This window comes from Trichoderma citrinoviride, assembly GCF_003025115.1.
Source record: "Trichoderma citrinoviride strain TUCIM 6016 unplaced genomic scaffold BBK36scaffold_17, whole genome shotgun sequence".
Lineage (NCBI taxonomy): Eukaryota > Fungi > Ascomycota > Sordariomycetes > Hypocreales > Hypocreaceae > Trichoderma > Trichoderma citrinoviride.
In genome coordinates, this window is record NW_020194725.1 from 15,795 (window position 1) to 34,669 (window position 18,875).

Consider the following 18,875-nt stretch of genomic DNA (forward strand, 5'->3'; position numbering starts at 1 on the left):
ACACTTGGTACCGACGCAACGAACATTAAGGTCGTGGAATTTCCTCCTAAGCTTATTTTCAATACTCGCTGACGAAAAGGCTTAGCCCGCCGCCACTGAGTGCATAGCGCCTGTTCTCGACATGGGGGCTCCCTGTCAAGCCTGCCCTTTCGTCCCTCTTAAGATGGGCAAAGAGCCAAGTTGCAAGTCCGGTGGTTGTTGGTACCAAGTTGAACTATCGTTCCTTTGCTGCACTCACGCCCCTCCCTTCTCCCTCCTGCTCCTTTGGCCCTCTGCTGTGCCGTTTTGCCCGCTGATCCGCGCGCCTTCTTGGCTGCTCTCTACTACTAATAGCGGGGGGCCATTTGCTTTGGCATTGCGAATCTTTCATTTTTTCCCTCTCTCTGTGCGCTCTCCCCTAAAAATGAACGAAATAGTAGGAGGAATAGGATACACCCCCCCAAGGAAACGAATCGCCGAGACGAGTCCCATCGTCTGGGTAAGTCGGCACGGGGGCCCTTCAACGGCCCACGGTTTACGTGTTGGTTGAGGCTTTGACGGCATTGGCATCTGATGAATACGGAAGCCTGTACGAGGGCGCCTATGCCGTTTCTTCACATGCCTGCAGCGTCTTGTCGTTGTAGCTGTAGTGCTTGTCCACATCGGCGATATGCCCTGCCAACAAGCGATACACATACCTTAAGCCTCCGGCCGGGAGGACGCATTGCGTGCTTCCCGTACGAGATAACAGAAGTTCGAAAACGTAAACGTGATGCTGAATGCGGCCCGTTCATGTGATTACCGGTTGCCTTGTATGCCACTTCGCCCAGACATGCTCAGCAGATAAGATTCAATGCACCAGTACACTCGGGGATCTGTGTATCGGTGCTCCTTTCGGCGATGCTACTCCAGGCTGGCCGCCAACGACTCCCGCGATTGGCAGGTATCAACCTGCGCGGATGAAGCGGCTATCTGGCCTCATTCTTTGCTTGCAACCAGGCGCTAAAAAGGACGTCGCGTCTCCCAGCCAGGCTTTGGGGACGAAAAGCTCGACTCATCCCCCACCCGGGCCTCCCAAGAAGGTGCCGTGGCTGCCGATGAGGGGTGGGCGCCGCCTTTGCGCAACTGTGATACTACGACTACTTATGCTCTCTGTCTGTGGGATCTTGGTTGCAAAGCTCTCTCGGAAACTCCATCCAACAAGCTTGACTCTGTCTCTCACCCTACCTACAACCATGGTTCAACAAGACTTTCTGTCTATTTTTGAGGCTCCGTTCCATCTTTCCCCCGCCGGTGAAATACTAGGTCCCGCTGACGCTGCCCCAAACGATTTATGCTTCCTTTCTTACTTTTTCCCTTCTCAGCCACCCCCATTCCAATCCCCGAAGCATTTCCTATTGGAAATAAGGCTTGTGAGCTGGGTTGGCTTTTGCTCCGGGTCGGTGCTTTAGTCGCCGAATTTCCGACGAATGCAGACGTAACTCACTCAACTCACTTACTTGCACTTCTTCCCTCTCTCGCACCCCTTTTTTTCTACCTTGGGTATTGGACGAAAATAAAGCTTGTATGCGTGCCGTTTGATCCAAATACGGGGTGCATGACGAGGCCTGGCTGGCTCGTATAATCAATCATACAGGAGGGCAAAAAAGGTGAGACAATCTTGGAGAGAAGCCAATTCTGGTAATAAGACTCGCGAATAAGGGATGGCCATAAGGGATGAGGCGTTCGCTCTGTCTTAATTATAGAAATCTCTTGATTCAATGTCGATGACGATGCCATCTTGACAGTTCACCGCCACGCCCTCCTCCCAGCACCAGACATATCGCAGCCATCAAAGGCGGTTCCCTCATCCCCAGGCAATTAATTACCCCGAGATGGCTTCAGAGCGCCTTATCAAAGCATCAGCCCGTCCAGATTAGGCCCTGCAGATTAGGCCACACTAGGCACAGATTAAGCTGGCACGCGGCCAGCACCAGGGAATATCAAACGTCCCAAGTACTGCTAGTATTAACGGCTAATATTCAACGTCAGCCGTACAAGGAAGGAGGACCACCAGACGGCATCTCGGCTCGCCCAACATCAGCACCTGTCCTTGTAGTCGTAGCGGCATCTCCCTGCGGCTCCCCACGATATCAATTATCCCGCATCTCCCAGATTGGCTTTTTGTGCGTGTTGCCTCGAAACGGAACCCTTGGGTCGTAGTGAGAAGCCAGGCCCTGGGCCTGGGGGCTTCTTCTTCAAGTCCCATCATTCATCGCCTGGGGAGCCGCGCAGCCATCCCGTTGCAGTAGCTGTGGCCGAGGCCGCATAGGGACTCTGGCCCTTGCCTCGTGCCACCCAGACGGTCGCCGTGCTCCATATCCGAACATGTGAAGCAGCATTCGGGACGCATTTGCCGTGCGGGCTGTTTTGGACATGCACAGCGGTGCCGATATCCAGGAGGCACGGGCCACCTTTCCAAATTGCTGCTTCTTCTGCTTCTGCTTCTGTTAATAACACTGATACTACCTAGGTAGCTAACAGGCGTCGTCAGATAGGTACAGTGTTATTATCCAGCAGCGCCTGAATCCGAATGTATGTTCAAAGAGGCCAATTGACTCTGTACTCGCACGCGCAACATGGTGGGCGATGCGTCGCGCCGATCCCGCGAGGTTCGCGGATAAGCATGCCTTGCACTAGGCCCGACGAGGGAATCCGCAGTTCGCACAAGTCATGCAGCACGGAAACTGAATCTTCTCGAGGGATAAAGTATTAGTATATGACATGTCCAAAGTGTTGACTCGCCCTTCGACGCAGGTTTTGCCGTTGGGGGAGGGGGGAGGAGGGCATTGGGAAGAGAAGAAAAAAACATGCTTATCCATCCCATCGGGTTCCGTCCGGTACATGCATGTAGCTGTACTGCGCGAGCCCTCGCGCCAGAACCGACGCAGCGAGCACAGCGGCCGCCGCATGCACGTACCTGTACCGGCGAATGACGTGACGACAGATACGCCGTCCAACTTCGTCAGCGGAGCGCGAGATTCGGTTGAGTCGGCCAGCCTTGTCCCGGGGGCTGTCATCCGCGCACGCCCCCTCCTTGGCCGGAACGGGCCTAGAAGGATACCGAGGGCCTGTGTAGGTAAGGTTAGGTACGGCGCACTTTGTGCTCGCGAGGGAAAGAAGCAGCCACAGTGCCCTTCTGCAGCCCCGTTATGACGTCGTCGGCAGCACGCCGAGCCGGCTCCGGCGGCCACCAAGAAGCCCTTGGTATGGGTGCTGAGACACGGTTTCGGCTCTTGGCTTGGGTCGGCATGCAAGGCTGGCAGTATACGATACGGGCAGGAGAGGAAAGGGGACAAGAAAGAGGAAGGCATCGCGATAGTCGTGCGGGCATCATGATCTGCTGTCGTCGTTGCATCCAGGGACAGGAATCTGGGAACGTAAAACGCGACGAAAACGAGGCCTCCCGCGCAAAAGAGCTTATTCTCACGTGGGCAGAAGCGGACGGGATCCTATCCCCCCAACTACACACAGTGCGCGTCCGCGCATCGACAAGTGCTGATAAGCTGCTGACTACTCCTACCGACTAATTTACAGTCATACTTTACTGCGACTACTGCTCCGTTGATTACTACTAGGAGGTAGGTAGCAATGGTAGGTAGTATTTGCGTGCTGGTCGAGACTTTTGGATCGGCCTCCCGTCCGGGTAATCGGCTTCGACATCGCTTCTCATCCCACAGTCACGGTTTCAGAAATGGAACTCGGGGCCTGCTTCGACGGGCAGGACTGGGCAGGGGCGAGACGAAGGACAACGACGACCTTCCCAATCGCTCAGGTCGCCGAGAGATGTGGCCACGATTCGCTTTTCCCGTTTCCGCATCTCACGTCTCTGCGGCAGATACATTAGGAATCTCGGCTCGATACGTGTACTTATACTTGCTTGTCCATGCAGCAGCAGCCATGCATCCTTACTCGTATGCACACTTTGGGCAATATGGCGAGAATGTCGTCGTTGATCCCATTCCATGACGAAACAGGGCTCTCATGCTTCCTTTCTCTGCAGTGACCAAAGACATGTCACCATCTCAAAACGACTGCATCCCATCACCCCCAACCCGACCATCAAACGGGCCAAGCAGCACAACGGTGGGACAAGGCAGTATTACTGTACGAGCAGCTATAGTATTGTAAACACGGACACGGCCAAAGCATTGCCTCCTATTGGTCTGCAGCAAGACTCCGATGGGGACACTACGGCAAAGTCGGCCGGGGAAAAAAAAAGTCTTGTTTCCTTCTGCATTCTTCTCGTGAGAGGTTTGGCCCACCAGAGAGCCAAGCTCGCGCGTTTAAGCATGAATTTAAGCGTTGTCAGCCACTATGCTTGGCGCGGCAGCTATCGTCCAGAATTGCCAAATCAAGGGGGGGAGGGGTGTCTGTAAGCGCTTCTGCTGTACAAGTATGCCCCCTTTCTCTCCTTCCTTTTCTCTTTTGTTTTCTGATTCCTCTTTGCGCATGCATTGGGACATGATGGAGAGATGCTCCTTGGCTCCTCGCATTGCGCCACTGTGCAGCAGCGCGCCTTCTCTCCTTCATGTTCTTCGTCCCAGCCGGCAAGAGCATAAGTCTCAGCTAGTATCTATTCCGTTCGCACATTCCTCCTCGAAAGAGTGGAGGCCCCCCCATGGCTTGCTTTGCGGGTGGGGACGCTTGCAGCACTTGGCGTGGATCTAAGATGCCGTGCTTGCCGACTTGGCTCCCAGGGAGGGGTGTGGAGTCGCGAGTCAAAACTGGCAAGGGCATCTCGTGGCATTGACCAGTGCCAATGCTGATCCTGAGCGTCTCTATTGGAAATGTGGCAGTAGTAATAAGCATGGCCTGATCATTATAATACATGTACATGACGGATTCCGGAGTGCAGTGCTGCGTTTCATTTCCGACGGCTGTTGGAGATGCTTGAACATGGTATCGGCTGCGCTGACCTGCAGTTGAAAGTGCCGGTGAAAGTGTAGATTGAGTGAGTGATTGTGAGTGAGAATGAGAGAGTGAAAACCCAGTTTGGCCCGCTCGGAGACGCACAGTGCGTTAGGCAAGGCATCGCCCTAGCTTCTCTCACTACTCTTCTACCGCATCCGAATATCCGGCCTTGTGAAGAGGACAAGCAAAACTGCTAGTGACCGCTTGCCCTCATAGTCCCAACGCCGGTCTCACTCTTTGGCATAAGGTTAAATCTATTGGCCTGCCAGGGCTTGCTGGCCCCCCTAGCAAGGCCAAAACGCGTCTGCGCTTCGTAGCTTGTACCTTTGCTGTTGCTTGTCTGAGTGGGTGGGAAGGTAGGCTAACAAGGACCGAAGCTGCAGAATCTATTTGTAATACCATCCATCGCCAGCAAGCGCGGGTTCTATTAATTTGTCAAGCCGATGGGCTTGTTGTGCGACTTGGCTCAACGATATGCTTATCCAGACCGACGGCAACGAACATGGGGCCGCTGACAGTCTGGCGGTTTATTAAGGTGCAGCTTTGGCCGGTTGCAGGGTAAGCAGGAGGCAGCCACCTCGAATATGAGGTTTCGTAATGATGAGAACCGGTAGGCGAGATGGAACTGCATCGAGATTTACCCTAATTGACGGCATGTTCGTCCATCGCCTTGATCCTTTGGGAAACCTCTGGGACGTTTTGTACTTTGTACTTTGTTCATGGGGAATGGGACGAAGCAGTCCATGACAAGTACGTGACTATCCGTTATCAAAGCCCGGTGGAGTGCGGACATGAGCACGGAGCCACAACTTACTTTACCCAGCAGACCAGACGGGCTTCGTGGCGCCGGAACGGGTGGGAAGGAAAGGGAACCAATGAATCTCACAAAGGGGCATTTCTCGGGCCACTCTCGCTTCCAACGCCGCAATACGTGCATCGACCATCAAGGACTCGTGATGAAAACGCCCAGGGCGCACGAGGCAGAAGCTTGGCCTTTCTACCCGCGATACCTAGCCCGGGTGATAGGTCACACGCTGGCTGCCTTATATTCATCTCGTCCCATCAGTACTTTATACTTCTGGCGACGATGTCTCGATGCATACGAGCGGTAGTATTGGAACTAGTAGTAGTATTTTACTGCTAACCACCTACGCTGCAATAAAGCTTTTCGCATGCGTCATTAGCGGGCAATGGCGCAACCTTACTCTTAATCCTATCGCTGCCAAGACAATGCGTATCTCGGATTCGACGGGATCTTTCTTTTTCTTTGCCCAATTTTTCTTTTCCCCCCTCTTCGTGTCGGCGACTGCTGACCTTTTTTGAATGTCGACCTGTCACATGTGGATTGACTCGACAGAGCGGCAGCTGAACGGAGGTTGCTCCGTTCTATGCGGCATCGGCTATGTAGTACTATTGTTTCGTTGCGTTGACAGGAGGTTGATTGTTGCTTTTTCTTTTCATTTCCGTTTTTCTTTTTCTTTTTTTTTTTTTTTTTTGTAATCTTCTTCTTCTTCTAAAATCATCGGGTTTCCTGAAATTGCTCGTACGTATGGGTGCCTTTGCAAAAGTGCGTGGTTGGTTTTATTTTGCATACCCTGCCGGTTCTTCGCTTTAGGTGATGTAGATGGCGTGAACATTCGAAGCATATCCGAGCCCAACAACATTTCCCCCCCAGAAGCTCAAATTTTCAAGACTGCCTCAACAGATTTCGTCACAAAAGCCGTCTGGCATGTAGAAAATACCATCGCGGCTTGGCTTGTTTGAAGAAAAAGGCAAGCCACGACAGAGAAGTGGCTTGGATATAGCAGCTTCATTTATGCGGCCGTGATGGCCATTGAGGTAATGTGCTCGTTAAGTTGGAAGGTCTGGACTCTTTTGCGCTTGTCTTTCTTATGTTCCTGTGTGGCAGTTGTACCATGACGAGATGAAGCTTTGTCAACGTATATCTTACATACTATATAAGCTTTCCATACTGCTAGGAATCGTTTGGAAGATAAGGGGATATCACCACCTACTATCCGCCACTAACGTCTTCCCATGTGCATATCTCTCTGGTCTGTATAGTGCCTATACAGAAGACTGGTGTTTGGCCCCTGTTTGTTTGTAAATCTAGCATGCTAGATATCCGCTACGAGGAAAGAGAACGGCTCAAACGGAGGACAAATCATTCGTCCGAGCGGCTTCTCTTCATCGGGTCATTCTTCACCCATGAGTAATCTCTTTCGCCAAACACGGGAGATACCATAGCATGCGAAAGCGCGTGAAGCTTTTCATTCGAGATAGTCTTGTCATCCATTTTGGAGGTCAACAGCTGCATATACTCTTCCGCCCACGCCCCTTACAATGACATTTCGGCGAAAGCGAATTCCCGAGATCGCCATGTGTAAGCTTCGGCATCTCGGGTATAGCTCAAGTGTTTCCTTTACTGCAAACTTCTCCCAGGAAGCCTTGACCATACAGAACTGAGTCCTTTAAAATGTAGCCCTGGTCACCTTCAAGAGCCCCACCCTGAGCTCATGTTACTTTCTCTCTTGCTCATCTCCCCTTTTGATGCCTTGAGCTTCTGCCAGAAAGAATGCGCGGCAAAGCTGCCTCCCTCCCTCGGGACATTTTTCCCACCCCGCATCATGTGCGCCTCAGAGGAAGGGGGACAAACCGCGGTTTTGACATTTCCTCTCGGCGTTCTAGCTGTAGGCAAGAACAAAGAGAGCCGTTTTGGAAGCGAGATCGAAGAGTTTCTGCGTGATGCTCGGCACAGAAGGTTGGCGATGTGCTAAAATAAGATTGTACAAAATGAGTGAGAGAAAGCGAGGAAGGAAGAGGAGAGTTAATGAACATTTTCTAGCTAAGAAGCAGAAAATACACTTACAAAGCAAAGAAGAGAAAGTACTGCATGCAGAAGGTTATGCGCAAATGATTCGCATATCAAGAGGATCTTGAAAGCTGCGTTCAAAGCATGTTGGCTGGATCGTGAGTAGAACTTAAGAGAAGAGGGAGGAAATGAGAAGAGGTGAAAAGCAAAAGTCTTAGACGCTCATGACTTGATATTTCTCATGATAATCTACTCTTTGCTTCGTTCCAGGGGGCTTTCATGAACCATAAAAACTCAAGCAAAGATACCGATTGGGGCAACTTTGTGTGTTTCGTGATCAGCGGTGGCAGCAGCAATCACAGTATACTCGAAGAAGGCTCTATTAATTGGGGACAGAAGGCTCCATATAGTACAAGGCTTTTGGTAGGAAGGTAGAAACCTTCGTTTCTCTTCACAATGTAGGGCTAATATGTATATATCTAGGGATTCGTTAGGATGCTGGACAGACATCTCCTTGAAGTGCTATTCTCCTTTCTGGCCTGGATTATCCTGAAAAAGGTAGTTTTGGTCCAGTGGGACCTTGCACGTTCCAACAAGAAGGGCTACCTTGCGCGAGACATGGATATCTGAAGTTGAAATGTCAAGTTGAAGAAAACTCTGCTCAGGCTATGATGAAGCATTTCAGGGGCTTTTCACGCGATTGGTGTTTATATGAAGCCAATGACTTGAGTGTCCGAGTAAATGTAGAGCTGATGCCCTGGTTATAGTTCAATGGTGTTATTGGCAAAAGAGTGTCCGGAAGGTGGTAGCCATGCGTATTCTGCGCCCTGTTCAATCTGCCCGCGGCTTGAGTACGTCTTGGACTAACAACTCATTTTCACAAAGGTTGCTTGATGGCTATGTAACAACTGGGAGAGTAGTAGACTCCTTGCGTGTACTGATCTGACGGAGAAATGGCAAAGGCTCGAATCACGATCGTGGGCCGTCGACAGGCTTCATACATCAAGTGATGGTCCACTCAAAATCTCGCCGATGCAACAGTATTTCACCCTTATAGTATTGAGAAGAGAACATGGAATGTTGTAGCTTCTCTTTCGGCAAACTTTTCAGTGTAGAGAGCTCAACACACGTGAAGTTCGTCACTCGCTTCATTACCCGCCTCCCTATAAATACATGATAGGGGTATTTCTATTCCACTTCCGTCTACGCAACAACTACCCAATATGGCCAACCATATAATACAAGATTGCGGCATCTTCTCAAACACCCCGCCGGTTCCGTCCACCCATCATCTCAACAGAGGAATAGTTGCAAACGGAAAACGGCACAGCGCAGATCTCCGAATCCAAAACAGCACGGCTAGATGCGCTCCTGCAGCGTCACCGTCTGGTTGAGCCTTTTTTGTCCCCCTGGCAAGATATTGACCAAGCACCCCCACATGGACGGAGACGACGTAAAGGAAAAGAAACGCCTCATCGCTTTCCCGCAGAATCGCGTTCACTGTCGCAGATGGAACAGGTCGCACAAGATCTAATTTCCCCATGCGTGGGCTGGGATCCCGCTTCGCTGAGATGGGGACCCAATCGCTATGGGGAGCTTCAGCTCTCGAATGGGCGGTGTCGGCCTCCCCGCCTCGCGTGTAAGGTACAAGAGTAGGAGCGGTGGGTGTACAGGCATACAATGTGTATATATATATATATATATACATATAGACAAGTCGTAGAGGGAAAACAAGAGACAAGAAGCGGAACAAGAGATGATGGCACATGCGGCTTCCCGTAAGCCTTTCTCGTCTTTAACCTCAAGATCGGGATCCGCAGTGTAACGCAGGCACGGCGTGGCGCTGCGTCATGCAATCGGTCCCCTGACGCAGATCGCCGTTTGCTGCTGTCGTGCGAGCAGGCTTGGCCTGAATTGAAACAGTCCGAGGTAGGCAGGCGTTGACGAGCACGACAGGCTGGCCGCTGGCCACGCCACGCTCCCGAGACGTCGGGGCAATATCCTGTCTGAGTGACCCGGGCCAGGCTGATGCAACAACCACCGCCCAGAGGTCGAGGTGATGGCCGCATTTAGCAATCGCAGCGCTCGAAATGGCGCGGGAACGGCACCACGTCGCGGACGTTGGGTACACCGGTCAGATAGCTCAGCAGGCGATCAAAGCCAAGGCCGAAGCCTCCATGGGGGGGACAGCCCCAGCGTCTCAGATCCAGGTACCACCCCATGTCGTTGGATCTGGCCTTCCGGTGCGTCGGGACCTCCAGGCCATGCAGGCGCATGTTGTCCTCGAGCTGGGCAAGCCGGTGCTCCCTCATGGATCCTCCAGCAAGCTCTCCGAGGTTGGGCACCAGGAGGTCGAAGCAGTCGACAGTCGGCCCCTGAGCCGGCGGCGACTCGGACTGGAGCATGTAGAAGGCCTTGATCTCCCGCGGGTAGTGCGTGACGAAGATGGGCAGGAACGCGTCGCTCGCTTCGTCGTATCCGATCTTTTCAGCAAGGTACTTTTCATGCTCCGACTGGAGCCCCGAGCCCCAAACGGGCTTGTGCTCGAACTGGTGGGCTACGGGCTTGAGCATCTCAATGGCTTCTGTGTAAGTCACTCGTGGCCATCTGGTGGGCGCCATCAGGCCCCTCCAACGCTGCTGCAGCTCTTTGAGATCCACAAGGTCGTCGAATGCTAGACGTTCAGCAGGGTCTCTGGAGTCGAGTCGATGCTTCTCGAGCTCCTGGGCGGCGCTTCGCTGCCTGAGCCCGCTGGCGAGAGAGGCCAGCATTCTCTGGGCGAGATCCATGACCTCATCCATGTCTTGAACAAAGCTCATTTCAGCTTCGAGCATATAAAACTCGCTCAGATGCCGAGAGGTGTCACTCTGCTCGGCTCGGAACGTGGGCGATAGTGTCCAGACATTGCCCAGCGCCTGGGCTAGAGCCTCCAGATGGAGCTGTGATGAGACAGTGAGGTACTTTGGGTCTCTGAAGAACTCGGACGACGAGGATCCGCTCTTGACGGTGAATGCCTCCCCAGCGCCCTCGCAGTCTGACGAGGTGATGATGGGGGGGTGCGTCTGCTGGAACTTTTCATGGAAGAAGAACTGGCTTAAAAGGGCCATGGCGTCTGACCTCAGCCGAAGCAGGGTTGAGTTGATGGGAGTTCGCGGACGGAGATGTGATATAGCCCGCAGGCTCTCTGGCGTCTGGTACTTGTTCTGGATAGGATACGTCTTGAGGACAGTCAGACCCGAATACACTTGCAGGATAGCTCAGCATGACCGTACCTGAGGATTAGACGCGCCGAGGATTTCCACCTCGTTGACCTGTAGCTCAGCCGTAGCTGGGACGTGGCCAGGACCTGCCCCAGCAGCATCAACAGCTTCTCGCCCTTGGGCCGGAGGAGGGCTTGACGGGATGCGAGGCGTGGCATCGTCCAATCTCGGCTGGTGCGCGGCTGGGCTACGGGCAGGGTTGCCTTGTTGAGGCTCTACGCTGGGTCTAGGAAAGCTACTGTGCCAGACCCCCGTGAGGCGAACGGCGGCGCCTGGGCGGATGCTACCACGGGCCTGTCTGTCAGCTGGTGCTCGCCAGGATGCCGGGACGAGGGCTGACGTACTCGGCGGCCAGGCTCTTGTCGACAACGGCCTGGACGGGCCTCATGGACGAGCCGTCGGTGATGTCAACGAAGCGCACGCTGGCGCTCTTGCGCACTGATCGCACCCATCCGCAGACCTGGACATCCGACACAAGGCGGCCCGGCTGCCATTCCTTCAGGTCGGCCACGGTCGTGACGTCGCCGCCGCCGTCGCCAGGGATGCGCACGGAATAGCGTCGCCGGGCTGCTGGGACTGGGAGCGGCCAGCGCCGATGTCGTCGAGCAAGCAGGCGGAGCGGATGAGACATGATGGGCTGCTCAGAGGCTTCTCGTTTGGCTCAGGTGCGTCTCATGACGTGTGATGGATGCTTGATCCCTGGTGGTTCGGTCCCCGTCGTCGGCAGGGAGATGCAAGCAGGCAAGCGACTGTCTTGGGGTCTCAAATCAGAGGCCGGTGGTGGGCATATCCCGTAAGGATTTGATCGAGGTTGATTGCTGTCTTTCTTTTTTTTTCTGCCCGCTGAAGCTATGGATTGCTGGATCCAGCCCGGAAGCTGTGAGCAGGGGTCCGGCAAAAAAAGGAAAAACTGTTGCGCCGCTGGCTGCGGGCCAAGGCGGTGAAGGCGCTTTGTGCTGCTGTGGCTTGTGGCACCTGGAGTTGGCGAACCGGGGAGGTAGCACAAGAGGCAGGGAGGAAGTACCGGTACGAAGCGACGATGATGAGTCTGCATCTGTACGATTTGGCGCCTCGTATCATTTGCTATGAATGCGCTTAATCGAGCCATCAGCGAGAACTCACGAGGCCAGTTACTGAATTCTAGCATGTTTCCAGTTGCAGCGTCAATATCTTGAGCCAGGCCCGTCAGTCTGGTCAGGCCAATGCAACGGCACGGCAGCGCTAGGAAAGGAGCCGTCTAGCAGCCCCGGCTGCTATGAAGAGCGTCCAGAGGGATGATTGGGCGTTATTGAGTCGTCCTTGCAGCCATGAGCAGCAGCGTTGCAGGCATCATGCATGGGACCCGACTATATTGGCCCATTGCCTTATTATCTAATGGCTGTTTCTGGCCCTCAGTCGATGCCTCGTTTGTTGCCGCTGTATACCTAGTAGTAGCAGGTACACATCACGATGCGTTAGAGTACCTCGTCTGTACCGATGTCCATGGTATGGGGCGGGTACCTCTTTCCTGGAGCCGGCTGCTTGGGACTGCACGATGTCGACTGCTGACTACATCGAGGTACCTCTGTCTGTGCTGGTAGTATCAGGCTTCAAGCTGCCTCTTGCTTTCCTTCCCTCATCCAGCCAAACACCATCTACCTGCTATCACGAATCACGAATCAGCCTCACTGTCACCTCCATCCACTCGCCCGCTCAGTCCATCACAAATTCTCGCACAGATACTGTATCTGCACGCACACGCACTTACACACGCAGCAGTGCCCCGTCCACTCACACGCTCGCCTGCCGCATCGTCATGCACCTCCTTCTGGCCTCTCAGATGCTGCCTCGGGCCGCCCAAGCCCTTGGCGGGCCGCACTCTCCTCGTCTCCCTTTTCTCTCTCTTCCGCGTCGTCGGTCGTCATCAAGTCATGGGCATCTGCTCTGAATGGTCGCCGCAGAAGAGCCATGTTCCACCCGCGCACCCACCGCCGTCGGCTGGCCTTGTTCCCTCGTCGTCATATCATGCTGAGTCTTCAGAAGACATGTCGCCAGAGACGCTCTGGGTACAAGTACCCGCACAAGTACTTGTACATGGAGCATTCGCCCGGCTAACGGCTGCCCAACCAGCGAGCCTCTGATGTCTCAGCTCGAAGCCCTTGTTGCTCGACTTGCGGGCATCGTCGTCAACCCATGAGGCCCCCTCCTGGCCAGTGTCATGGGATTGGGCAATGGCTGCGACCAGGCATGGTTCGATGGCTTCGGCCTGCCAAGTCACAGCCGCCCCCCGCCGCCACTCGTCGAGAGCGCTGGGACAATCCCAGTTCAAGCCAACACACATACAACCAGCACGCATGTCTGTCTCTCTCGTGTACACACTGGTCGGCGGTGGTACCGCCCCTGGCGAGATCTGCCCACCACCTGCCTGTGAGATACTCCCAGACTACACACAAGCACACACACACATTTACTCACAGGTCAACTTACCGGCAGACCCAAGAGGCCCTTGAACGGCCCCCATCCTCCCTGACCCATGTCCTGCGCCGACATAGAACTAGTTTGGATCCTTGCAAGGTTCAACAGGGCGAGATGAGGTATCACAGATCTTATGCGCATGCGTCCGCAACAATACTCCGGCCCATGCCAGTAGCAACACTTCACGAGCGCGCTGTGCTCTGCTCGCATGTGCTCTCCTTCCTGCGGTTTCCGAGTGCGTCTACCGAGCCCAATGAGCAATGAGCAGGCCGGCCTCAGCTTCGCGCACCAGGGCCAGCCCTTCTTCCCGTGTGAAGCTAGAGATCCAGAAGGACCATGAACGCTGGGCAGCCGTGTTTGAGAAGGCCCACGGAGAGGGAGGGGGGCAAGCGGACCGCGTACCATGCCTCTCTAGCTCTTTTGCCTGGGCTCTGGACCTGCCTATGAGATCTTGCAGCACCTGAATCAGAGCACTTTCTGTTCAGTCCTGGGCACTAGACTACCACCCCTCCATGTACAAGCATGTCCCGCCAACTTGGCTGCCGGCGCCCTCGTGGGTCCCGGTATGTATTCCTGTCTTGCCGGCGAGACATCATCTAGCGCCCCCCTAGGTGGTAACTACTAGCAGTCTGTCAAGCGATGCTTGACACTCTCTTTTGCAACTTAAAGATCACTAGCCTCTTGCTTGCTGCTTCTGGCCCTGCCTTCTCGCCTGCCGTTGGCTCTTGTCCCAAACATGTGGTTCAGATTCTCGACATATTGGGTCGTACAATTCACTGCAATCCCTCCATCTCGCTTCACACTCTCGATGAGCTTTCGTTTCTGAAGGACTGCCTGATTGGTAACTTGTCTTGAAGAAGAAAGAGGAAGGAGAAGAAGACGACAAGGAAACCAGAGACAGAACGAGAGACAGAAGAAGCAGAAGCAGAAACAGCATTTTATATCAGGCCGAGACAATGATATAAATGCACTTCACCCGCCCTGCTGACTGGTTTCGCTTCTCGGGATTCAAAACAAGCAGTGCCGCCTCAAGCTCTTATATATAATTCGCGCTTCTCCTTCGTTTTGGTTCGTCTCTCTGGACAATCTTATCTTGTCACCCTCTTCTTCATTCCTGCGACAGTCTCATCTCCCTCCTCAACTGTTCGACCAAACCAAAAGAACCCATGAGTATGGCTCCAACTTCCAGATCCAGCAAGGTAAGGCCGTCCGATGTGGCGGCCGACACCAAGAGGAACTTTATACCTCTCGTGAAAGCCAACTATTCGGAGATGTTCCCTCCCTACTCCGTTCTCTACCGGCAGCCGACGGCACAGCTTGATGTCCCACGCCGGAAGTCGAGCACTCGTCCCCCCATGTTTCGAGTGGAATACGGCGACCCTGTCATGAGGGCCATCTACTATGCTGCCATGGAGACTGAGACCAGTGAGGCGGCAGGTGGGCCGAGAGTCCGGATTCCCTTCATCTGCGCCGCCAACGACCGTCGTCCCGGGGGAGACTGGGAGACTGGCTGCTCCGGCTACGAGGAGAAGCTTTGCCGGCGAAGCAACCTATCTGCCACGCTGAGCACCCCGTGGCCCACGATGGGAGAGGCATCCAACTACCCCATCCCGTCAACCGGGGGCATTCTTTCGGACTCCGTCGTTGTCTCCCGTGGGCCTCATGAGCGCTACGAGCCACTCGATCGCTGGTACGACCTGCCAGTCATCTCTGTTCCGCCTACGCGGTGGCCAAAGCTCACGGACAACGGCACCAAGTACTCCTTTTCGGCGGAAAGGGACATGATTCGAGAAAAGATCCGCGGCGCCCTCCATATTTGCCTCTACAACAGCTATGACCGAGTCGTGATTGGCGACTTTGGCCTCGGCAACGGCTACCGCAACCCGCCGCGGGAGCTCGCTGAGATCTGGCGGGACATCCTCCTCTTCGACCCCCATCTCCGTGGGCAGTTTTCCTATGTCATCTTCGTTTTCGAGGACCCTGCACAGAGCACGACTCGCCTGATCCAAGAGGAGATGCTCAAGAAGGACCGAAAGAGCAGCGGCGTATCCAAGACAAAGTTGCCCCTCGGCTCCGGTGGCACCGGCCCTACCGACATGGACATCTTTGAGGGCGTCTTTGACCCCGCGGAGATTGAGCGCGTCCTGTGCCGGCCAGACCCCCGATACGGGCTCGACATGATCACTTCGTGATGATTGCTTATTTTCTTGTTGTGTGTCATGTTTGGCGAACATGGCGATTCACGGACGGCCAAGAGGGATGAAACAGCCTGCGACAGACTCGAACACGACATGGCTTCAATGCATCTCGAACGCTAGGGAGAGCTTTTTGCCGCCACCCCCTTTCTCTTTCAGTCACTTTCTTAGCTTAAGATGCATATCATTGGCGGGTTTGCAGAGTGAGGGTAAAGGAAAGAATAGGCTGGTTTACTTTTTGCTACAGTTATCGGCGGTATTTTGTGTCTGCATGGGACTCGGATGGACGGGCTAAACTGCTAGGGATATCACAAACTGCTGGGACAAGGACTTTTTTTTTTTCTTCCTTTTTCCTTCCCCCCCCCCTCGGGCTGTTTCCTGTCTCTTTTTTGCCTTCCCGTGCTGCATAGAGTCATATGGCGTGTACGATTGGCTGCTGCTAGTGCAATCTAGTGGTGGCGGGCTGTGGTCCAACACCCCGGGAGGTTCTGTTCTTTTACTGTTCCTATCGTTCTTTCTTTTTCCAGCTGCCTGTTGGGATGCGGCGTGAGGCTCCCGGGATGAGTGAGGAGTGGCCTCGAGAATTTTCTCTCTTTATTCCCCAAATCGAACATGAGCTTGGATCATATCAAACTCGCTAGGGCAACATCCTATTTCTTGGTGACAGAAGCGCAGACAGCTGACACCAGACCCTCGCCAGGCCCCATACGCCGTCTGATATCCGCTATGTGAGGTCTCGGAAGACTCGTGTTGCTGCTAATACGAAGGACACGAACCGCTGCAGTTTACAGGTAAGCGCAGGAGAGAAGAAAGTGTGGTTGCGTGAATGTGGGCATCCAGGCAAGCCTCCGTTCCCCAAACGGCAGACGGACAAGACACGGGTTAGCCTATCGCTGTCAACTGCTGCTGAGCTGCAAAGCTTCAGCAAGGCCCGCCGTAATGGGCGAGACACGCAGCACACACAGTCCGCTAGACCTCCAGGGCTCCCGCCGCGCGAGCTGCTCATTGCTATTATTATCGAGACCTGTCTACGCAACCCCCGGAGTTCCTTGCATGTGTCAGACCAGAACCGGCTGATGATTGAAACCGGTGAGGGCTGGGCCGGGTTGTGTGAAGGGCACTAAAGGCGCCACGGCCCATGTGTCTCTTATGTGATTCGCGGCTAACACGATCTGCATATGGTTCCATTGCCGAAGACGCCCATGCCGTGGACATGGACGTATTAGAGCAAGGGCCTTTGGTGATGACAGTTTGTTTTGACTCAGAATGCCGCTGACGGCTGCAAGAGAGACACGAGGATTATGTATTGCCCTCTCTCTGTCATCGAAGACACTGGCACGGTGAGGAATACTACCGCTGGGGTTTGTGGGCTCGTAACTCATACGAGACAACTGTGAATGGGTGTGGGATGGACGGGCAAGCGGGCCGAGTGCCCGGCCCTCTTCGCGATTCCCCGGTACGGCGGGAGCCACCTGCATCATCGCCGACCTCGATTCTCAACCTGCATGTTCACACATTGGCGGGAAGGATTGAGCCTGCCGAGGATCAAGGATCGCTCGTCGTGAGAAGCGATCCTCCCCCTCTTCCTCTTGCCAACCCCTCTCGCCCCTCTCCTCCCTGACGACTGCTCTCAGCCGCACATTTGGGTCACCGAGCGAGAAGGCAAAGCAATCATCCACCAAGCTTACTCGGAGCTCGCTCCGCGTTTCTGTGTTCCGCCCTCTCTCCCGTCTTTCTTGAATTAACACTTATGCTTACCCTGGCAGGGATCGCGGGACTCGCGCCTCGCCATCGGAACTGTGGCTCCAAGCGTCAATGGTTGCGGCCGCTTGTTGGGGACCACGGGGAAATGCATACTCCATTACCCACTAGTGCCTATGCCTTGTCCAGGGCGGCCCGGAGAGTCGGGGCTTGCTCTCTGCTATCAAGCCTGCGGCCGCATTGACAGCCCGTCTTCCTCTCTTTGTGGCCTGGCTTGCAATTGGCACCAGTACGAGGAAGTGCCTGCCTGCCACGGTGGAAGCGTGTTCTTGCTATGTATCGTCAGGGAGCCAAGTCCGTATTATCCCCGGATAGCAAGGGTTCTGTACACAAATCATGCTTGTGCTGCCAGGCACTTGTCACCGGTAGTTGGATTGTCCGGTCATCTCGCGAGCCTCTGGTCTACTATTTCGCGCTGGTGCCCCCCGTCCTGGATGAGAAAACGGGAGGGGGGTAAGGTCTTGGCAGTGAGCAGTTATCATGGAATGTGACGGACTTACGTTGCTTACAGATTAGCTTCTCAGGACGTGCGATCTTGATGAGCTTCTGGGGCGAGCCTGTTCGTAAATCAGCAGCACTAGACACTCTCTTGTGATTAGCCGGAGGAAGAGCTCACGCGGTCAGATTGCCCGTTGATTACTTTGTGCCTTGGGACCACATGGCGTGCCTGCATGTTGCAGACAGGTATCGTGTGTGTGAAGGTCCATATACTAATTATACACCCTCCTTTTTTGCCATTCTGTATGTGTATGCTGACATTACAAGAAATGCCCGTTGCAGTGGACAAGTACATCATTATGGTTCTCGATTTTACTGACAGCAAGAATATGACACGTCGTCTAGATCACATCAGTCCCATCCATCACGTCCTCGATAGGCTCAACCGGCTGTCGGTTCCTGGGTCCTCCCCGTAGACATTGACAAGGCGAAATGCAAGGGTGGGAAACCGGGGGCGAGGAAGCGGAAGCGGAGTGGGATGCTATACTAAGTACTCTGCTGCTGCTGTTCCATGTAGACCTGCATACATTACAGACTCGCGGTCATCACCGTCTGCTTCATCCCCTACTCCGCTCTTCCGTGTAAAAAACTGGCTGGTTCTTTCAAAGAAGGAGATTTCCTGAGTTCGACATCTGAGCCACACGAAGTATGATCGAGATGAGAGAAATCATTTTCGTTTGAAGATGGACCTCATCACGATCCTAATGCTACCTCCATGCAGGATACTCTCTGTTCTATCATTTGCCTCAATTTTCTTTTAAGTTCGTCCCACTGACGATTTGGCGCCTTTTTGGATATGCCATGGGTAGGGATTGAGGTGAAATGAAAGATGACGACGACGACGATGAGGAGGGACAAAAGGGATGCATGGTGGTTTCACCGGCAGAACCAATAGCTTTTTGACAGACAGGTTTGAACTCTTTTGGGCTAAATAGCCCAATTGGTTGGGAGGTTCATGTTCAT

General features: G+C 54.0%; 4 protein-coding genes across 4 annotated transcripts; 1 reads left to right on the forward strand and 3 right to left on the reverse strand.

Annotated features, from left to right (window-relative positions):
• Positions 1-2,226: 2,226 nt before the first annotated feature.
• On the reverse strand, positions 2,227-3,332 carry BBK36DRAFT_1144743 (hypothetical protein; the record flags this gene model as incomplete). Its single annotated transcript, XM_024893696.1, has 4 exons — positions 2,227-2,465; positions 2,939-3,089; positions 3,119-3,234; positions 3,290-3,332. 4 exons carry the CDS (start codon positions 3,330-3,332, stop codon positions 2,227-2,229), a joined length of 549 nt encoding a protein of 182 aa, XP_024745624.1.
• Positions 3,333-9,506: 6,174 nt separating this feature from the next.
• On the reverse strand, positions 9,507-11,635 carry BBK36DRAFT_1184885 (asparaginyl-tRNA synthetase; the record flags this gene model as incomplete). The annotated part of the gene is made up of 4 exons (XM_024896417.1): positions 9,507-10,962; positions 11,017-11,072; positions 11,196-11,287; positions 11,349-11,635. The coding sequence occupies 4 exons, from the start codon at positions 11,633-11,635 to the stop codon at positions 9,814-9,816; spliced, it is 1,584 nt and encodes a 527-aa protein (XP_024745625.1). The 3' UTR covers positions 9,507-9,813.
• Positions 11,636-12,395: 760 nt separating this feature from the next.
• BBK36DRAFT_1144745 (hypothetical protein) lies at positions 12,396-13,518 on the reverse strand (the record flags this gene model as incomplete). The annotated part of the gene is made up of 6 exons (XM_024893697.1): positions 12,396-12,428; positions 12,779-12,886; positions 12,973-13,070; positions 13,111-13,292; positions 13,323-13,426; positions 13,471-13,518. 6 exons carry the CDS (start codon positions 13,516-13,518, stop codon positions 12,396-12,398), a joined length of 573 nt encoding a protein of 190 aa, XP_024745626.1.
• Positions 13,519-14,630: 1,112 nt separating this feature from the next.
• Positions 14,631-15,650, forward strand: BBK36DRAFT_61197 (hypothetical protein; the record flags this gene model as incomplete). Its single annotated transcript, XM_024898356.1, has 1 exon — positions 14,631-15,650. One exon carries the CDS (start codon positions 14,631-14,633, stop codon positions 15,648-15,650), a length of 1,020 nt encoding a protein of 339 aa, XP_024745627.1.
• Between the last annotated feature and the right edge of the window lie 3,225 nt (positions 15,651-18,875).